Source organism: Octopus sinensis, linkage group LG6 (assembly GCF_006345805.1).
Source record: "Octopus sinensis linkage group LG6, ASM634580v1, whole genome shotgun sequence".
Classification (NCBI taxonomy): domain Eukaryota; kingdom Metazoa; phylum Mollusca; class Cephalopoda; order Octopoda; family Octopodidae; genus Octopus; species Octopus sinensis.
In genome coordinates this window covers 69,198,088-69,219,486 of record NC_043002.1, presented here as the reverse complement: position 1 = coordinate 69,219,486, position 21,399 = coordinate 69,198,088, and the positions used below count along the sequence as shown (strand labels likewise).

The 21,399-nt window shown below is 33.8% G+C and overlaps 1 protein-coding gene across 3 annotated transcripts in view; it reads right to left on the bottom strand.

Moving 5' to 3' along the window:
- Window positions 1-8,777: 8,777 nt before the first annotated feature.
- Window positions 8,778-21,399, bottom strand: part of LOC115212903 (E3 ubiquitin-protein ligase Su(dx)) — a 165,329-nt gene continuing 152,707 nt past the window's right edge. For all 3 annotated transcript variants that reach the window (XM_029781717.2, XM_029781718.2, XM_029781719.2), the window contains 7 exons: window positions 21,366-21,399; window positions 19,131-19,264; window positions 18,219-18,359; window positions 16,809-16,929; window positions 16,075-16,179; window positions 15,497-15,593; window positions 8,778-11,618 (listed from right to left, as the gene is read on the bottom strand). The exon at window positions 21,366-21,399 is cut by the window's right edge and continues 126 nt beyond it. In XM_029781717.2, coding sequence (XP_029637577.1) covers window positions 11,446-11,618; window positions 15,497-15,593; window positions 16,075-16,179; window positions 16,809-16,929; window positions 18,219-18,359; window positions 19,131-19,264; window positions 21,366-21,399 — 805 coding nt within the window. In that variant the 3' untranslated portion in view covers window positions 8,778-11,445. The remainder of the gene's footprint in view (window positions 11,619-15,496; window positions 15,594-16,074; window positions 16,180-16,808; window positions 16,930-18,218; window positions 18,360-19,130; window positions 19,265-21,365) is intronic.

The window sequence follows — 21,399 nt, the reverse complement described above, 5'->3', positions numbered from 1 at the left end:
TATGTGGTAGTGTGCCACCTCCTAGGCAGCAGTATTCACAAGCCAAATAAACCAGATGAGAGAAGCTGACAACTCAAATTCTTGGTGAAAGTCTTTAACCCTTTGGCATTTAGACCAGCCATAACTGGCCTAAATATTTTACCTGTTTTATGTTCAAATTCAACAGACCTTGCCTCTTACACCTGACCTACAATGTTGTTGAAAACATTATCACATCATTGAAATCTCAAAGCTATGAAATAATGCATGATTAATTCAAAACACTGTGAATAAATAAGCATTAGATTTGACAAAGTAAACTGAATACTAAAGAATTAAGGGTTTGTCACCCCATGTAAAGGGCTGTGCAGACTAACCCCAACAATAAGTGGCTTAATACAGCTCTATATTTAAAAGATGAGGAATTATTCACATTATTTACATTCGATGGATATTTATCCTCATTTTGTTTGTTGTTAACACAATGTTTCGGCTGATATACCCTCCAGCCTTCATCAGGTGTCTTGGGGAAATTTTGAACCTGGGTTCTCATTCCTAAGGTATTTTTCAATGTTATTATTATTATTAGTGTTCAGGTTACTGCTTGGAATCGAACTCAGAATCTTGGGGTTAGTAGCCCACACTCTTAACCACAAGCCATATGCCCCGTAGTGGTTAAGAGTGCGGGTTACTAACCCCAAGATTCCGAGTTCGATTCCAAGCAGTGACCTGAACATTAATAATAATAATAATAATAACATCGAAAAATACCTTAGGAATGAGAACCCAGGTTCTAAATTTCCCTAAGACACCCGAAGAAGGCTGGAGGGTATATCAGCCGAAACGTTGTGTTAACAACAAACAAGATGAGGAGAAATATCCGTCGAATGTAAATAATGTGAATAAGTGGTTTAGTTTAGTTTCAAATGAGCAGGAAACCACTGCTCAGTGATGACTTTGGAACATGCAACACAGAGCATAGTGAAACATTTAGATCATCTAGGTTAACCCATTGCATCTCTAGTATGCTTCCAATCAAATCAGCTTCCCAGGAAGTCAGGGACATATGTGAGGCTGGTTATCCAGTGTAACCCTCTCTCATAAAATCCGACAGCAGAACAAGTCAAGATCTAAGCTTCTTCAAAGCTTAAACAAACTACAAATATTCTAATTTGTTTCAGCAGTTTTGGTGTTTCTGCTAAATTTATATATTTTTATACTCTCTCTCTCATATAAACATGTTATAAATGATTTGATACCTTGCAACTGTTTGTACTTCTTTTATTTTATTATATCTACATCAGCTCGACTTGTACATTGCTTATAGCCAACTCTTATTTGTATGGATCGTGTATCTTTTCCCTTAACGTCAGATTTTAGACACTTTTAGTCTCAGCACTTATTGTGCCTGTTAGGTTGTCTTTCTAACATTTTCATGCCTATAACTTACTCACATCTATGGTAATGAAATACCATCATCTTCATAGTTTTCTCAATGATGGGGGAGGTGGTAAAGGTGAGAGCAGTCCTTAATTCTCTTGCTGCTCACACAGAAGTATCCTACATTGATGATGCTCTTTTGAAAATATGAGCTTTGTTGCTTAAAACTTCAAGACAGCTTGAACTAAGCAGACATATATGAAAAATAATTTGTGCCATAACCATTATGCCTGTCCCCTTCGACTTTACATATCAAGGACTTGATTATCTAATGTGTTCTTATACATTATTGGCTGCTATATTTTGCAGGTCGAACAACCTCGTAAAGGCTTTCCTGTTGATGCATTGTTTTTCCTATAACTGGTGAAATAACGATTATAGTCTTTGAGATAGCAAAACATGCCAGTTGTTTCCCTTTAATTTTCTTTTTATTCCTGTTTCAAATATTAACAGACATGAAGAGACGAAAAAAAAAAAAATGATGGCTCATAATGATGATGACAATCATGGTGATGATGATGTGAATGATAACAATTAGTAAATTTAACAAACTTGAAAAAGTAAACAATGTAAACCAATAAAACAATGTAAACCAACAAAATTGATCTTAATCGAATTAACATAGTCAAGAGTTCTTTATTAGTAGTTCTTTATTAGAAATTAGATAAAGGCAAAAGAAACTCATGGGGAACGAGTTGTTTTGCCCATCAAGAACAGAATTTATGCTTAGTTAAAGCAGTATTTGGCTGAAATATCCATCTAGAACTAGTGTTAAAATATATACAGTAGATAATAAATGAACAATATGTTTGTGTGTATGCTTTATTGTTTTATATATATATATATATATATATATATATATATATATATATATATATATATATATAAGTATATAAATATGTATGTATGTATGTATACTTTTTCTTTTTATATTTTTGGGGTCAATATTCTTCAAAATCAGATTTTTATGTGAGCAAAAGTTGAAGACAGGATAGGGCTTGGTGTTCAGCAAACAATGCACAGCCTGCAGAAAGGAACTAAGAAAAGCTGGGAGTAACAAGGACCTAGAGGAAAAGGATAATGAAAGAAACTTTTTCATTTAAAAAACAAAAAATCGAATATTTTTCTTTTTTAAACAAAAACGTATTTGAGTTAATGAAAAACACAGCAAAAACATGGAAAGTGATGTATGTCACAAGATTTTCAGATCCGGACACAAAATGAAAGTTTGATAAGAAGAAAAACAAAACAAACAAAAAACTACCTATTTTTCGTTTTTGCAATAAACATTTCTTTTTCTTTTATCATTATTATTCATGTTCAAATTGTCCTCTTTTTTTTTTAACGTTTTCCACATATTATAAGACAACTACAGTAGAAAAATGAAACAATTTCATCTTCAAATGAGAGTTACTACACAACAATCACAATTTTGTTCAAAAATGCATATATATATATATATATATATATATATATATATATACACACACACATATATATATATATATACATGAGGTGAAATGGTAGAATCATTAGAGTGTCAGAGAGAATGCCTTGCAGTATTTTCTCCAGCTTTCTGTGCTCCAAGGTTCAAATCCTGCCAAGGTCAACTTTGTCCTTCATCCTTCCAAGAGTAATAAAGTACCAGTCAGGTACTTTATCAATATCGAAAACCTGACTCTTCTCTATCTATTTCTCTCCCTTTCTTCCACAATTTCTTAGAATGGGGTACATTGCACTAGAATAAGCATCTTGGGAAGGAGGCACCATAAGCAGTGACCCTTTTTCCAGAAATGTTGAATGGTTGGGTAAGGGACTAGCAACCCCTTCTCATAGAAAAACTGATATGCTGCTTCTACAATCATCCAAGCACAAATTAATGCAGTGGAGCCAGAGGAGCACAGAATGGAAATAAAGATTATATATATATATATATATATATATATATAATGAATATGTATACTTGCACACACATACACGCACAAAAGCATTATACACACACTCACACAAGGATGGACATGGCTTCAAACTGCAATGAAGGCAACTCTTTTCAGAATTTGGGTAACCTAAACAACTCCAACAATTAACAAAAATGGCTCTGCCCTAACCATGCAAGAGGGTCACAAACTCACCTAGCCTCAGGAAAGGCAGCTCATCTAGAAGAAGCAGGACACTTTAGTCTTGACAGTGCAGGTGGCACAATAAAATACACCCAGCCCATATTGTAAAGTGGCTGGTAATAAGTACCCGGCCCCAAAACCAATGGTGCTGGACAAAAACAAAAACCTGTTCATGCAAGCTTTAGAAAATTGGACATTAAAATTACAATCATGTTGATGTTTATGTGTGTGTGTGTGTGTAAAATGGGAAATTCAATATGAAATCCCAGAGTTAAAATTGGAGGGTACGATTGTATTCAAATGAAAAAAAAAAACATAATAATTGCAAACAAAGAATCTGTAGGGGGCAATCCCCAAAATATCTAATGATAAATGCATTTACTTCATTGCCTGCAGCTATGGAACACTGTACGCATAGGGAATACATTAATGGCAAATATTAATTCATTTAGCACAGTGCCAGCATGTGCTCAATTCACACTCCATTGTTTCAAATTATTAATTTCAAGAGATTAAGGTTTAAACTGTGAAACTTACATTATCTTCAGTTTTACATCCTGACAATGAAAGTATGGATGTAAAATAATTAATATATGACAACATTTACGTTATAAGTAACCAACTGAACTTAGAGTTGCATTATGCAAGATTGAATATATTACTAAATTTTAACTACAATTAGAAGTCACATTAAATTCATATTGTTCTCATATATATATACACACATGCACACACACATATACATTCACATACAAATATTTATACAGACTCACACACACACACACACATATATATATATATATATATATATATATATATATATATATATAAACATTTTATATGTGTATACACTTGTATAGTTTGCATGTGTATATTTATGTATGTGTAAGTATAAATATAATACATGTGATATGTGTGTATATATATAGACACACACAAATAATATATATATATATATATATATATATATATGCATGCTCATATATAAAGAAAATAGGGTTAGTCTTATGGATATAGGGCAGTTTTATTAGTGCTACAGTAATATATCAAAATATTTCACCAGCTGGAGTGAATTTGTAGCATGGAGGATGAGATTTAACAAATTTTTAAAATTTTCATGTTTCAGTGCATTCTTTCTTCATCCTGACTTAACATCAAAGAGCAATTCAACCTATAAATGAAAATAATTTATCTGGTATGGCCGTTGTTCTTTAACCAGTGTATGAGAGAGGTGTGGTGGCATACACACAAATTAGTTTCAATTATCATTAAGCAAAATTAATGGTTTAAAAACTGAAATACATAAATATATAAAACATTAACAAAAAAAATAACATAATAAAACATTCACGGATATACTGTTAGACAAGAAACCAGGTAAATAACAGGACTGTACAAATTGATATCTGTTCATTTAAAAATTTTATTACACAAGAGATGCAACTGCATGTGTGAAGTCTCAAAATATTCTGCATTATTATTCTGAATACGCTTTTTTTTTTTCTTTTTCCATTATTTTCGATAAAGAGCAGGTCATATGTGAGAAAGGGAAGGGTAACAATTCAGCCAACAGCTAAAAGTTTCACGGTTTCCAATAAAAACATTAGTTTGAAATAAACATACAGATAGATGTTTATATATATATATATATATATATATATATATATATATATAAAATAAATGTCACTGTTAAGTGAGATATTTTCAAAATAGTCCTTTTCTCAAAAAAAAAAATCAATTTTAAAAAGTACTTAATCATCAATTTAATATAAATCCATTGTTAAATAATAATAATAATAATAATAATAATAACAATAAAGAATACAGAAGATCAAAAATGAAATATTTAGTATCTTAATAAAAATCAAGAAATCGGTATGATTTTTATGGAAGAAATTTGCATCCAAAGACTTTGTGTGCATAGTTTTTGACAATAACAATATGGAGTAGAGATACAGGATCCTATACTTAGTTGGCACTGATCACCAACCAGCAAAAATAGCCTTATGAGCTGATCAGTAGGTCAACTAAGTAAAACAACACTGCCACAGTTGGGAAGTCATCGTAGAGCAACCAGTTTCATTATAACCAATATTAACAATTGAAAAACGAGAGCCCAGATTCCCAAGGCATTTCAGTCATTTTAACAGTAAAATTACTGGTCTGACCACTTTTGAGTACTGATGAGAGCTAATAGACAGATATAATATAGAAAATAATAGTGTTGTATTGGATACTTATGGCAGGTAGTCGTAGTAGTTGTAATAGTAATAGTAGTAGTATAGAGAAAACTGACAAGCATCTAAGTTTAAGCTAATGTTTAGTTTTTAATCAAAACCTGAATGACAACAATTTTAATTAACTAAAATACAAAATGTAGCCAATGCTAAAACACTTACCCTAACAAAGTACTAAATACAAAATAATTCAGATGCCATAAAATATTTGCTGATGTATTACACAATTAACATTTTTGAATTAAATAATAATTTAACTTATAGACTGTATTATGAGGAATATTAATGTGTAATTATGTGTGTAAGGTGTAGGAGAGAGAAAGACTCGATAAGAAGGTCGTTTATAATGAGTAAAGGGGTTGTGTACACCCAAACAGAAGTTAGGAAGTCTGAAGAAAGAAAAAAAATTTCATCTTCATAAATTTAGCAAAATTTAAACATTTTCAAATGAATCAAAAAATTCAGAAGTTCTCTTTTAAATAACTGAGAAAAACTTTTTAGAATATTCAACCCCAAAAACATTACCAAAGATAACAAAACCAGTATTTTCTACTGGGGGAAAAAAAAAACATCCATCCTCAAATATCAGGTCAGATGTGGGGGGCACATGCACCACATTGCTGCATTCACCATCTGTTGGTATTTTCCTGGGTCCTCCCAGGCAAGTTGTCAAGCAGGGTCCCAGTCAGTCCCCGTCTCTGCAAGACACCTCCTCATCTGCCATGACTGTATGGCGTGCAGTTGACCAACATGAGCCACCAACCCAGTCAGGTCCTCAGAGAAGAGAACACAGAAAGCAGGGTCTAATTCAGAAAATCAAGCAACATGACCAAACAGTTTGAACTGGTGCTCCGGAATCATACAACAATAAGATCAACAATAAATTATTATTTCTTTACGAAATAAAATTTAAAAAATAGTGTGTGTGTGTGTGTGTGTGTGTGTGTGTGTGTGTGTGTGTGTGTGTGTGTGTGTGTGTGTGTGTGTCCGTCCGTCCCCACTCAAAATAGGGGCTTTAATGGGTTTAATGTGTATAGGAAAACTAATGAACAGTGTTATAATTCTTTAACTAACACAAAATAAAGTAATGGAAAATTCTGATATATTTTAAGTAAATACTAGAGGGAAATTAGGGTACAATTTCTTGGTAGAATTCAGAAGTGAGTGTAATGTGAAGAAGAGCTTTGAAGAAGTGTATATAAAATGGTTAGATATATACCTAATATTATTACCAAAGCTTTAACCATTCTCTGTAACTCCAAACCGATACAAACACAAAAAAAAGATAACAAAATAATCAGTGGAGCATCAGACAAAATACTTCCATGACATTTGATTACCTCCCTTCTACAGTCTGACTTCAAATCCTAGCTAGGTCTCCACTTTGCCTGTCATTCTTGAGGTCAATAAAATAAATATTGGGGAGAGTGGGGATAATCAGTGTAATACACTAGAAGTGCTATAGCATGGCTACAATCTAATGGCTGAAACCACAAAAGGAATATATATGTATTCATTCAAAATTGATAATTCAATCTTTCATCTGTTCATCTTGTCACCTGAACAAATGAACAACAAGGGAATTATTAGCTTCAAACGAATAAACCCTACTATGCATATCCTCTATCCTTTTACTCATTTTCATTTGTGCATGCATGTATGTATGTATCAAAATAAAATGACTAAAGGGAAAGACCTGACAGAAGCACCATCTCCACAATGACACAAACGTTAAGAAACTAGTATCATTACATCGTTAACCAACTCTAACTAGTGAAACTCAAACTGAGCGAGCCAAAAGGCAGGGGTGTTAATTTGTAAAGATCTTCTGTGTATACTCTGTATGGAATTTTTTGAAGCTAGGCACACAAAATACTACAAATGCTTTTGTTTTGTTTTGTTTTTTTAACTTTTCCCTTTTTCCTGATTAAAACATTTTTTGTTGTATCTTTTTTTTTTTACACAAACTGATAAAATAAAAAAAAAATAAGAAAATGGAATTAGTAACAAAAAAGTGAGTGTGAATAGAAGCTACTGTGCTAAACTGGATACAGAACTTGAAAGAAGCAAACCCACCCAATGTCTGATGGAAGGACCACAGCCTAATTTTTTTTTTCATTTTTGTCAATTTTAAAGAGTAAAGTAATAAAAAAAATATTGAAATTATTAAAACTTTGAATCAGACAAATAGAAATATTAAAATAATTACTAACCTACTTTTTCTGGCATTCAGGCAATGCTTTTTTTTTTTTTTTTTGCTTTTTTATAGTTTTAAATTGATGGACATATGTTCACAAATTCAACTCTGATCAAACTATTAGATTAAAATAACAACAACTTCTTATACAGGTACATAAAAATATGACAGATTTCAGAAGAGGGCAAGTTTTTATGCCAATGCTCTTACATTGCAACTAGATTGTCTTTCAAACTAACAGAGAAATCACCATACATTCGTAGTTGCCACAAGATCAGAGACATGAAATTCTGGTCACCAGAAATTAGGTTATACTGGCTCAAAGATAGAATTAGAAAACTTTATTTTGTTTTAAATTGGGGGCTTAATTTTGTTTTGCTTTTGGTTATTTTTTTCATTTTCTTTATTTTTTTCATTATTTTGTTTCACTCAAGAATGGCTAACACACAGTGTCAATTTTTATTTAACTAATGTAACCAAGGTATGAAAATTTACCTCAGGTCACCACTGCATCTCACATTCTTCATTCACAAATACTGCATCATAATACATTATCCTGACAAAGCACAACTGGTCTGCACAATACCAGGACAAAGAAAAAAGAAAAAAAAACTTTCCTGTAGGTATCAAAAGTAAGCAACGAAAAGATATAAAAAAAAAAGAAAATAGTAAAGAAAGAAATTTTAAAAAAAGCAAAGTTAGGAAAGTTTCGAAATTAAAAATAAAACTGAAGTCATATATATATATATATATATATATATATATGAAACAGAAATCTCAGTACACCAAATCCATGGCATGGCATCAGTTAGCTGAGGAATGTTTAGCTCCACAGAAAATGTGACAAACAAATAAAAGAGAGTGGTAAAAGGATGGCTGGGCACAACCACGAAAGTTCCGTTTTTGCGCTTCGGCTGGCACATTGCCAGTTGAACTACCAACAAAGTGGTTTAAGTATTTGTGTGTGTGTAGATATATATATATATATACAAATAAACAGGTGTCTTATGATTAAGTCTTTCACAGCAAAGAGATCTGTGTAGCTATACAATGAGATTTATTACATTCCACAACAAATCTCTGTTTGATGCAAAAGAGGAAGCTATTTTCTATATAATTGTTTACACGTGTGTATGCATATATATACACACACACACACACATACACGCACACAAACACATATGCACACATGCAGGGTAGCTAGACACACAAATGAGTTTCACAGGGCACATCTTAATTTCTTTAGGTGAAGCATTTAATCATTTACAGAGCTATATAACTAACCAAAAATATGTGTATGTATGTACATATATATGTATGCACATGCACAAACAGCTTTATATGTATGTACACTAACTCTCACATGTATATATACATATACACATATCATTATATACATACACATCAATATATATTTATGAGATATGTCTGCCATATCAAAAATTAACAGTCCACTTCAGGTACCTGGCTGATCAGAAAAGATCACCATTTCTTGATATGATAAACACATCTGTTCCCTTAGCCAATGAATTTAGTATTAATCAGATAATACTTACATATATATACTTTTACAATATATACATTATATGATTTTACATATATTAGCACACATGCAAATTCTAGCCTAACAAAATACACACCTGGTTTTAACCAAAGTTGCATCAGAGACAGAGAGAGAGCTCTGGCAAACCTCCAGGTAATACAGAATATATATTTTGTCAGACTCATTGCTTTAGATCAAAGGTATTGACACTAAAACATAACCCCTTGAATTCTTTATTTTAAGTGGCCTGGCTATTCCTATAAACTGTTAATCGCTATGGTGTGTGTGTGTATGTATGCATATATATATATATATATATATATACATACATATTCACACATATATATATATAATATATATATATATATATATATATGAAACAGAAATCTCAGTACACCAAATCCATGGCATGGCATCAGTTAGCTGAGGAATGTTTAGCTCCACAGAAAATGTGACAAACAAATAAAAGAGAGTGGTAAAAGGATGGCTGGGCACAACCACGAAAGTTCCGTTTTTGCGCTTCGGCTGGCACATTGCCAGTTGAACTACCAACAAAGTGGTTTAAGTATTTGTGTGTGTGTAGATATATATATATATATACAAATAAACAGGTGTCTTATGATTAAGTCTTTCACAGCAAAGAGATCTGTGTAGCTATACAATGAGATTTATTACATTCCACAACAAATCTCTGTTTGATGCAAAAGAGGAAGCTATTTTCTATATAATTGTTTACACGTGTGTATGCATATATATACACACACACACACACATACACGCACACAAACACATATGCACACATGCAGGGTAGCTAGACACACAAATGAGTTTCACAGGGCACATCTTAATTTCTTTAGGTGAAGCATTTAATCATTTACAGAGCTATATAACTAACCAAAAATATGTGTATGTATGTACATATATATGTATGCACATGCACAAACAGCTTTATATGTATGTACACTAACTCTCACATGTATATATACATATACACATATCATTATATACATACACATCAATATATATTTATGAGATATGTCTGCCATATCAAAAATTAACAGTCCACTTCAGGTACCTGGCTGATCAGAAAAGATCACCATTTCTTGATATGATAAACACATCTGTTCCCTTAGCCAATGAATTTAGTATTAATCAGATAATACTTACATATATATACTTTTACAATATATACATTATATGATTTTACATATATTAGCACACATGCAAATTCTAGCCTAACAAAATACACACCTGGTTTTAACCAAAGTTGCATCAGAGACAGAGAGAGAGCTCTGGCAAACCTCCAGGTAATACAGAATATATATTTTGTCAGACTCATTGCTTTAGATCAAAGGTATTGACACTAAAACATAACCCCTTGAATTCTTTATTTTAAGTGGCCTGGCTATTCCTATAAACTGTTAATCGCTATGGTGTGTGTGTGTATGTATGCATATATATATATATATATATATATATACATACATATTCACACATATATATATATATATACATACATTGATATATACACATATATGCACAAATATATAGAGATATATGTATAAACATATAGATAGACAGAGATAGATAGATACACACACACACACACAAGGACAAAATATATTGATATTCAGACCAAATACTTTTAAGTTTTTCTCTTCTAGGTGGCCTAACCGCTCCCCCCCAACCTAGATGTTTACATATATAGCATTCATATGCACACACACACACACATACACACAAACAAATATGTATATGTAAGTAAGTGTAATTATATAACATTTTTATTGGGCTGCAATTATTAAGGGTATAAGCTTTCAAACAACTGCTTGGGCAAAATATTTTTGATTCTATCAACTTAAATCTGCATCCTTGAAGTGGGGAAAGTGGGGGGAAGGGGAATCAGGAGTCAAGACATAAAGGAATGGTCTATTCTTGACCAAATCCTTCTGTCTCTTCAATAGCGTAAGTCAGTTTTTCTGTCAGTTGTTCATAGCTTTTGTATGGTGGTAGATCAAGTCGGTTGAAGCATGTATGACTGCGTGGTAACCAAGTCTCTTTGCCAACTTTTTCAATACAAAACCTCTGTGGTCCATTGCTCCCTGAAATTGTATTATAAAAAAGTAGACATTTCAGAATTGTTATTTCATATTCAAATTTCAAATAACAAAAACAAATTTTAAACTGTCTTATGGAAACAAATATAAATAAAAATATAAACAAATATCATCCTCATTTAACGTCCATTTTCCATGCTGACCTGATTTCAAATTTTAGTACAAGGCCAGCAATTTCAGGGAAATGGGTAAATTGATTACATTAACTCCAGTGCTCAATTGATGTTTGTTTTATTGACCCCCAAAGAATGAATGGCAAAGTGGACTTTGGCAGAATTTGAACTTAGAACATGAAGACAGACAAAACGCCACTAGGCATTTTGCCCAGCATGCTAACAATTCTACCAGCTCATCACCTTAAAGATAAATATCAAATTAGCCATCTGTCATACTTCATGCAAACACATAGCTGAAAGGCAGGTTCACTGCAATATTTCATCATCATCATCATCATCATCATCTTTAAACATCCATTGTCCATGCTGGCATTGGTTGGATAGTTTGACTGGATTGACACGCTAGAAGGCTGCACCAGACCCCAGTCTAATTTGACATGGTTTCCTACTGCTGGATGCCCTTCCTAACACCAACCACTCCGAGAGTGTAATGGGTGCTTTTACATGCCATTTGTGTTGATACCGGGGTGCATTTACATGCCACCAGCACAGGTGCCATTTGCATGACACTGGGGTGCATTTATGTGCCACCAGCATGGGTGCCAATTTATGTGACACCAGTATCCGCAATGACTGCAATTTATCTCTTATGGATGTGCTGTATTTAAAAACACAAATCATATCAACAACAAATGAATATCATCCAGGAGTAACTGGTGAGAATGTTAGATGCATATTTCTGTTTCATTGTGCTTTGTCATTAGCATGTATTCTGTACTCACTGCTAACCACTTGCTAAGATGAAATCTGTTGCTACCTATATAGGGAACAGTGAATGAATAATCACTGATGTTGCAATTAGTCGGCTGGCTGAATAAAAACCCATTGTATGCAACAGAAGCCAATATTAGATTAAATATAAAAAGTAAAATGATCTAAAGAAAGTACTTCTTTCATCAATTACATTATAATAGGCTTGCACACCTATTGGATTGTAGCTAACACTTCTGGTTTACTGAGTAAATCAGTTAGTAAGGAAGATTAAGCAATACAAACACTGAATTTTATCTTTGAAACATTAGGCATACATTAGATAATGTAGGCTTAGATATACAAAAATACTGGACTGTCGGAAGTGGAAGTACTTTGATCATGGATCTGTTCAAACAATATTAGTTCTAAATCAGGTTGTTAATGTTTCAATGAAACACCTGTCAGACGCATACTGAAGGAATGTATGAAATACACAATTCAATAACCTTCTTTAATTAGACCTCAGAAGAATCATACAGTAACCAGCATCTCTGAAATCTCACTCAAACACATACACACTCTTCATCATCATCATCATCGTTTAACATCTGCTTTCCATGCTAGCATGGGTTGGACGATTTGACTGAAGACTGGCGAACCAGATGGCTGTGCCAGGCCCCAATCTGATCGGGCAGAGTTTCTACAGTAGGATGCCCTTCCTAACGCCAACCACTCCGAGAGTGTAGTGGGTGCTTTTAAAGTTCCACTGGCACGAGGGCCAATCTGGTGGTACTGGCAACGGCCACACTCGAAAATGGTGTTTTTACGTGCCACTTGCACAGGAGTCAGTCCAGCAGCATTGGCAACGACCTCGCTCGAATGTTTTATTCATGTGCCAGTGAGGCAATGCTGACAACGATCACGCTCAAATGGTGCTCTTTACGTGCCAGACAGCTACTCTAGCAGGGATCCTGCTTGGATGGAGCTGTTAGCACTTCACTGGCATGGGTGCCAGTCATCGAATTTGGTTCATTTTCAATTTCACTTGCCCCAACAGGTCTTGGCAAGCAGAGTTTAGTGTCCAGTGAAGGGAGGTTGGAATGGATGCCAGTTGACGAATTTGGTTCGATTTCGAATTCAATTTCGATTTTGATGGAAATTGAATTCGAAATCGAATCTTCCTTTCTCCTTTATAATATTTCCAGGTAATAAAAGACTATTTTCTTATAATCAGTCACTATTTAATTCTCCCCTAAATCACACATTGAATGATATTGTTCAAGATATATTATGTCTGAAAAAAAGACTGGATGGTCAGAGTTGGATTACCTTTGATCATAGGTCTGTTCAAACAATATTAATCTAAAATTAACACTAAACATCTTCCAGCTACACTAACATCTTCCACTCCTAGATGAACTCTATAGGCTGTTTCTCCTGCTCACATTAGTATATATTGGGTCATCCCATAAATAATGCATTTTTTTTCAATTACATGTACTAAAATCGGTGGTGGGTGAGATAAACCATCTGCAACAACTTGCTATAAAAGCAGGTAGTAATTTTACCTCGTCCTTATTCTTAGTACAAGCTTTGAAAAGTGCAGTTTGATTTTAACAGTTATTTTTTTCAAAGCTATAATGGAAGTGACAAAGGAGCATATTCAGCATATTTTGCTTTATAAGTTCAATAACGGCAACAACACAACAGAAAGTGTGAGGAATATTAATGCAGTATTAATATTAATTTCATCTGCTGTTACATTCTGAGTTCAAATTCCGCTGAGGTCGACTTTGCCTTTTATATTTTCAGTGTCGATAAATTAAGTACCAGTTACACACTGGGGTCGATGTAATCAACTTAATCCCTTTGTCTGTCTTTGTTTGTCTCCTCTATGTTTAGCCCCTTGTAGGAAATAAAGAAATAAGGAATATTAATGCAGTATACGGAGATCAGACAATAAACATAAGCCAGTGTTAACGGTGATTCTAGAAATTCTGAGCCAAAAACTACAGCTTAGAAGACAAGCCTCATCCTGGAAAATCTGTAGAGCTTGATGAGAACATTCTGAAAACACTGGTGGAACAAAATCCCATCATAACTGTTGAGGAACTAGCAGAGAAGCTTGGATTTGGTCATTCAACCATTCATCAAAACCTGCGTGCCATCGGAAAAGTCAGCAAATTGGGTCAATGGGCTCCTCACAAATTTTCCGAGTCCAATTGCATGCAGAGAGTGAATGTAAGCTCTTCTCTGCTGCCATGTCCGGTGATTGGTGGCGAGAAATGGGTTCTCTATAAAAATGTCAAGTGCTGAAGACAGTGGGTAGGGAAAGGAGAAACACCAGCATCCCAGGCTAAAGAAGGCTTTCACCCACATAAGATGTTATCTGTTTGGTGGGATATGAAGGGTTTAGTCCACTTTGAACTTTTAAATCCAAACCAAATGATAACAAAGGAGATCTGCTGTGGGCAGCTTGAATGGCTTAAGTCAGTGCTAAAAGAAAAATGACCGTCTTTAGTTTCAAAATGAGGTGTTTTCCATCAAGATAATGCTCAACCACATACAACGAGGATGACATTCCAAAGTCTGGAGCAGTTTGAATGGGAAACGATGCCCCACCCACCATATTTGCCAGACATTGGCCCATCTGATTACCATTTATTCTGCAGTCTTCAAAATCATTTGGATGGTAAAAATATGAATTCTGTAGAAGAGGTCAGAACAGTACTGGAGGAGTATTTTTCATCACAGACAAATGAATTTTGGAAGAAGGCCCTTGCAAGTGTACCAGATAGACAGAAGAACATTGTAGAAAATAAAGACAAGCCTATTTTAGATTAAAAAAGAACTGTGTTTATCTTAATTTTGAAAAATAAAAGAAGTATTTTTTAAAAATGCATTATTTATTGGATGACTCTCTCCATATATATATATAAAGTACAATATTCTCATAAATTATAAGCAAAATTTGAAAATGAAAGACAAACTTACCCATTAATTCAGAAAAACCACCAACAGGTAATCGGCAGGTGCCAGTCACAAACTGCAACAATCGCGTCCGCTTTTCATTATCAAGATCACGCACAAACTGAAAAGATAATTGAAGAACAGAGGTAGAGATGGGGGAGATTAGTAAAAGAAAAGAGGAAGAGAGGGAAAACATGAAATCATCCTCACCACTCTTGTTTTCACATATTAGCAAAGCTGTATGAGCCAGTCATGAAGCCTATCACCATTCATCTCAATATTTTGTCATCTTATCTGTGAACTCCAGTACCCTGAGATCTGAGCTCACCCTTTCTTTCTCAAGACTCCTTAATTCTTACGCTAGAGCTGTCCTCGACTGATAGTGCATAACACTTTTGCACCCAGTATTCATCATATATTCGCACCACATATATTAATAGTTATCTTTCATACATACATGAGATGATGTTCTTAATACCCTGCCAATCCCTCTATTAATTTGTGCCCTATCTTTTATGCAAATTAACATTATGAAAAAAAAATGTATAAAAGAAAGGACAAAAATGTGATCAAGACTTCATTAAAGAATCCTTTCTACTTACCTTCCAGAACCACACAATCTGTTTGCTTGTCTTTTGATAGTGTCTGTAAATTGTGTTCTTCTCCCAATCATCAACATCAATTTCTTGCATCCCACACAACATTAGCTAGACAAAGAGAGAAGAGACCAATGTTAAACAATCACAATAGTTTACAGTCGTTTAGAAACTAAAATATCTTATCATTTTACATAGACAAGAGACTAACATGTATTAATGCATACTCAACCCATCATCTATAGTTTAGTTTTCACCATTGATCTAGAATATTACACTAGGCCATGTGCCTTCCAATTAGACGCTCCCTATCAATAATCTATTCTTATTATTTTGGTTCTTAATTTGGCTTCCTTGAAACCATCAGTGTTTGTCTCATTTGTTGAACTTGCTATGCTCAGCCAACTGTCTTGGAGATTCAAATGTTTAACATGCATAGCAAAGGTTGTTAGAATTGAGGTTCAGAGAAGATTTGAAGTTGTAGAAATTCACTCACTGTCTGCTCCATAATAGTAATTATGAAAACAACTGCAACATCAATTCATGCTCAAACACTAATCTGAGACAAGTAGGATAATTAAACTTGTTTATAGAGTATACACAACTGCTGCATTAGCATTTGAACAGCTACGTCAGTGAAACACCCGAATGTCCCAGCTACAAAATAATGATTTTAATAGCAGTATACCTACAATACTGAAAGATGTCTAAAAATAAGGAGGTAATATCAGACAACCAACCTCTAATTCTCTCTCATCAAAATACTGAAGCCACTGCAAAGGTACCACTTCACTAAACCCATCAAGGAAAGCTTTGGTCTGTTCCTCAACACCCCGAGTGAACCGCCAGTTGGTCATCAGACTGAAATTAGATCATAACATGTCAGTTATAAAAGTCCTTAGTATGGAAGAAAGATGTGAATAGAAGCATGAAACACATTTGCTACATTCTATAGGAAAACAATCAACTTGTTACCAGATGATACCTAAACTGCATTCTTATTAGTTGCACTACTAAAAGACAAGAAAGGTCAAACATACACCTCACCTCAGTATTTGATAGGGTTTATTTCATTAACCTTAGGTATATCAAATATGTTTTAAGTAATTGAGGCTTAAAGTCAGAAACCTACAAGATTAAGGTATGGTATAGTAATGTACCTAATTTAATATTGCATTTGTCAGCACCAAATTCTCACTCAGTTCTATAAAAATGAATGAAATAAGGTAATTTTCAATTTCCACTCTCTAGTACAAAAGCTTAGGTGTGACATAGAATGGGGAACACAAGCATAATAGTAGATTTGCAAGGGGTTAAGTTTCAATTGTGACTCCCTTCTTCAATATTTTTAGGTTATGAACAGCAGTCGAGGAGATAGCCAGCCACTGTGGAGTCATATTACTGGGGCCAACCTCTCTCGAGAGCTATGATGATTTGATAGTGACATTATATAAATTTCTCTGACAATTTCACAAATTCGAAGTCAAAATGATTCAACAAAAGATGGGATTCCTCTTTAAAGATTTAAACTAAATCAGCTGCTAATCCTTAATAAACCATAAATATGCCCATTTTTAGAATATTGCTTTCAATTCAATGATACTCTTTCCTAATATATGCCATTTACATCTCATCCAAGACAAAAACCACAGCCTCTATCTATAGATGCATGCTGAAGAATGGCTCCTCGTAAGCTCTTCTGCCATGATCCCAATTACCTCTACTACATTTTAATTTCATCAGTTAAACTAACTTAAAAATCATTTGCTTTCTCAATTTTCTCATCCTCACCCACACTCCTACACAAAACATGTTATACAATCTTTCTTCTCTCTGTAATTCCCTTTGTATTCATCTTTCTATTTTTAAGGAAGAAGAAAGTCATAAAACTATGATAAAAAAAACAATGAAAAAATCCAGTCATTCAAGGGAAAAGAAAAAAAACCATAAGCATGAGATTTTAATTAAATATCAAATGCATAAATATCACATTAATCATACTGAGCTCCTCCTCTAAATGAGTCTTCAAAATTATACAACAGCTTAAACTTAGGTCTGTTCTCACTTGATTGCCTGGCCACAATGAACTAGAATAGCAGAATAATAAGTAAGAAGTTGGTGTGAAATCCTTGACAATCAGTATAACTCACCTGATATATTCGTCTTTATTCTCTTCTGAAACTCTTAATTCGGCGCCATTGGGTTTCAATTCATGCTGTTCCAATTTACCAAGGATGTCAAAATCTCCACAAAAGTAAAGCTCAAGACCACATTCTTCAATATTGTTTTCTCTAAAATACATAAAATGAAAATACACTGCTAGAAATTTGTGCAAACAAAACATTTGCACTAATTTTCATTTTATTTCAGTGTTTGAAAAATCATTGATTCATAAAGATACTAGGAAACTGACTACATGAGGTCAAACCTTGCTACATTGTACCTTTATACAAGGAACATCATTCTGCATGCTTCAGCTATGCTGATTAACAACAAGTTCAAAGTAGTGTGGTTAGGATAAAGAAGAGCATCAAGTTCTGAAAACTTTTGCAGCAACAGAATGCAAATGTCTAAATATGTAAAGCAAAATTATGCTGTTAGCATGGAAAAATAAAAATCTTAATAACAGTTATCATCATCAGACATGTACAGTGCAATAATTTATGCAAATTTTTTCCTACCGGTACCCCAGCACAGTCAAAGCTCAATGGTTGAGAGCAGTAAATAAAATAAAACTAGCTTTCTATAATTTATTATAAATCAAATTATTATAATTCAAATTTATGCATTAACTGGTCAATAGTCCTGATTGTTCTTTACTACTGACAAAATCCTTGTGCTTGTTCTACGCTACAGTGTATTACACTACTACATAAGACAATAAAAGAATATTGCAATGATTTCCACATGATGTTCAACTTTACACAATATTTAGTAAATATAATTCATACTAAAAACAAAAAAAGGCAAACTAAGATCCAATTGTATTTCAGTGATCTTGTCCATGGCCTAATTTTAGGTGCCAATATCAACTCTAGTTTTGAAAGAAATTACCAACTTACTTGATCCACATGAGTGAATTGTGGAACTCTTGGTCAATTGTTTCTATATCTTTTATTGTGAGTTTTTTATTTAACATCCGTTTGTAAAATGGTAGAGTAAATCCACTGTCAATAAATTTGCCATGATACAGTGCCTACAATGAGAAACATAGAGAAAGTTTAAGAAAGCAAGCTCTTACAAGTTACTGAACTTGCTCAAAGTCAAGCACAACAAGTTACAAAACCTATTCATTAGGAAAAACACAAATGTTTTAGGTCACATTTCAAAATTGATGAGCAAATATTTCACTCATCAACACACTACAGCCACGAGCTTAATGACACTACTATCATATCTACCTTTTCTGAACCTCTAAACTAGCAAACAGTTTACTATTTGAACCAAAAGCCATTCATAGCACCCTACAACTATTTTTTTTCTCTTCCAGTTAACTCTACTGTATTGCAGCCACTAAATCTCATTCCCAAATCTTCAGCTTCCGAAATGCAAAGTTTTGAAAATCATATTCAACCCACACTTTTCCTCATGACAACTTATAAAGCTACAAATTAAATTGTAACTGCATCAACCTAACAAATCTAGGAAGGACTGCAAAAATACAAAACACTGTCCCTTCTTCCTTGGACAAAATAGAGAAAATATAGGAATTTACAGTTTAATAATATTAAAGTTATTACCAGTTCAGATAGCATAGAGACACCTATGTATCATAAATGTATTTCTACAAGATTTCAAATGCCAACATGGGTTAGATAGTAAGATACATATCATACCTTAGGGTCTTCCAATGCTACAGAAATTGGACAATGTTGCACTTCATTATGGCATGTAAAAAGCACCATTCAAGCGTGGTTGATGCCAGTGCCGCCTCACTGGTTCCGTACGGGGGGGGGGGGCACGTAAAAAGCACTATTCGAACATGGTCAATGCCAGTGCTGCCTGACTGGTCTCATGCCTGTGGTACATAAAAAGCACCCACCACACTCTTGGAGTGGTTGGCATTAAGAAGGGCATCCAGTTGTAGAAACATTGCCACATCGGATTGGAGCCTGGTGCAGCCTTCTGGCTTGCCAGCCCTCAGTCAAACCATCCAACCCATGCCAGCATGGAAAGCAGACATTAAACGACAATGATGATGATGATTTAATAAAAATTCCTTTTTTTTTTTCCTATTTTTCTTCACACTAATCAATCAAGTCTCATATAAAGGTGATATATATTATCAGAAACACTCAGAAGAACAGTGAGTTGTTTTTGTAGAACTCATTCAGTCCTAATTTAGCAGACATATTGATCAAAGACAAACCAGCTGTGATTATTCCATCTTATTTCAAGCATTGTCTACCAAAGACTATATTATCAAATGTCTGAGAAGAAGTTTTGTTCAAGAGTACAACAAAAAAAGGCCAAAACCAAGATATGAACTCACTGTCCTTGAGTTCTGAAAGAACCATTGGTTCATCGAACAAAGGGCTAAGCAGTATTACTTCTGGCTCCTTAAATTCTGGGATGAAATACTACGAAATACTACAATAAAGCACCAGGTGAGCAATATGGGGGTGGGGGTGGGGTGATGATGTAATCAACTATTCTCCCTCCCATAAAACAACAGGCCTTGTGCCTATAGTAGAAAGCATTGTCTTTGGGTTAGTAGGTCAAACAAGCAAGTAATTTGTGTGCATCTACAAGGCATATAAGATGCAAAAGTGTCCTGAGTCCAAAACATTGCTTTTTTTTTTTACAGAAAATGTAAAAATAGTTTCACTATTCCATAACAAAACCGCTGTACTATGCTTTGATATTTTGGCATCTGAAGCAGCTGGAGATACGATAGTTTGACCAAAAGAACCGGCTATTACAAGCAAAAATAAACATTGGGGAAAAAGGCATTTGGTTAAATTTGGACATACAACAGTTTAACATAATAGCAACGCTATCAATTCATTAAAAACATTTTTTTTATTGTCTCCCTTGTCTTTGTTTGATTAGTCTTTGGGATCTTTACTACACTGATACAACAGTCTCAAAGTTATGCTCACCACATTAAATATGGTGAACAATCATATTAAACACTTAGATATCAGTGAGTTATATCAAGTAACAGGTTTTAATGGATTATAAGTGAATCGTTTTTTGAAACAAGGTACACCTACAACCTAAGCTCTATTGTAAATAATTGAAGTCTAACAGAGAGCCTTTAACTAGGCTTGGATCAACTTCCGTCATGAACTTACCATAGCAATGAACCGGCCAATGAACTTAAAATAT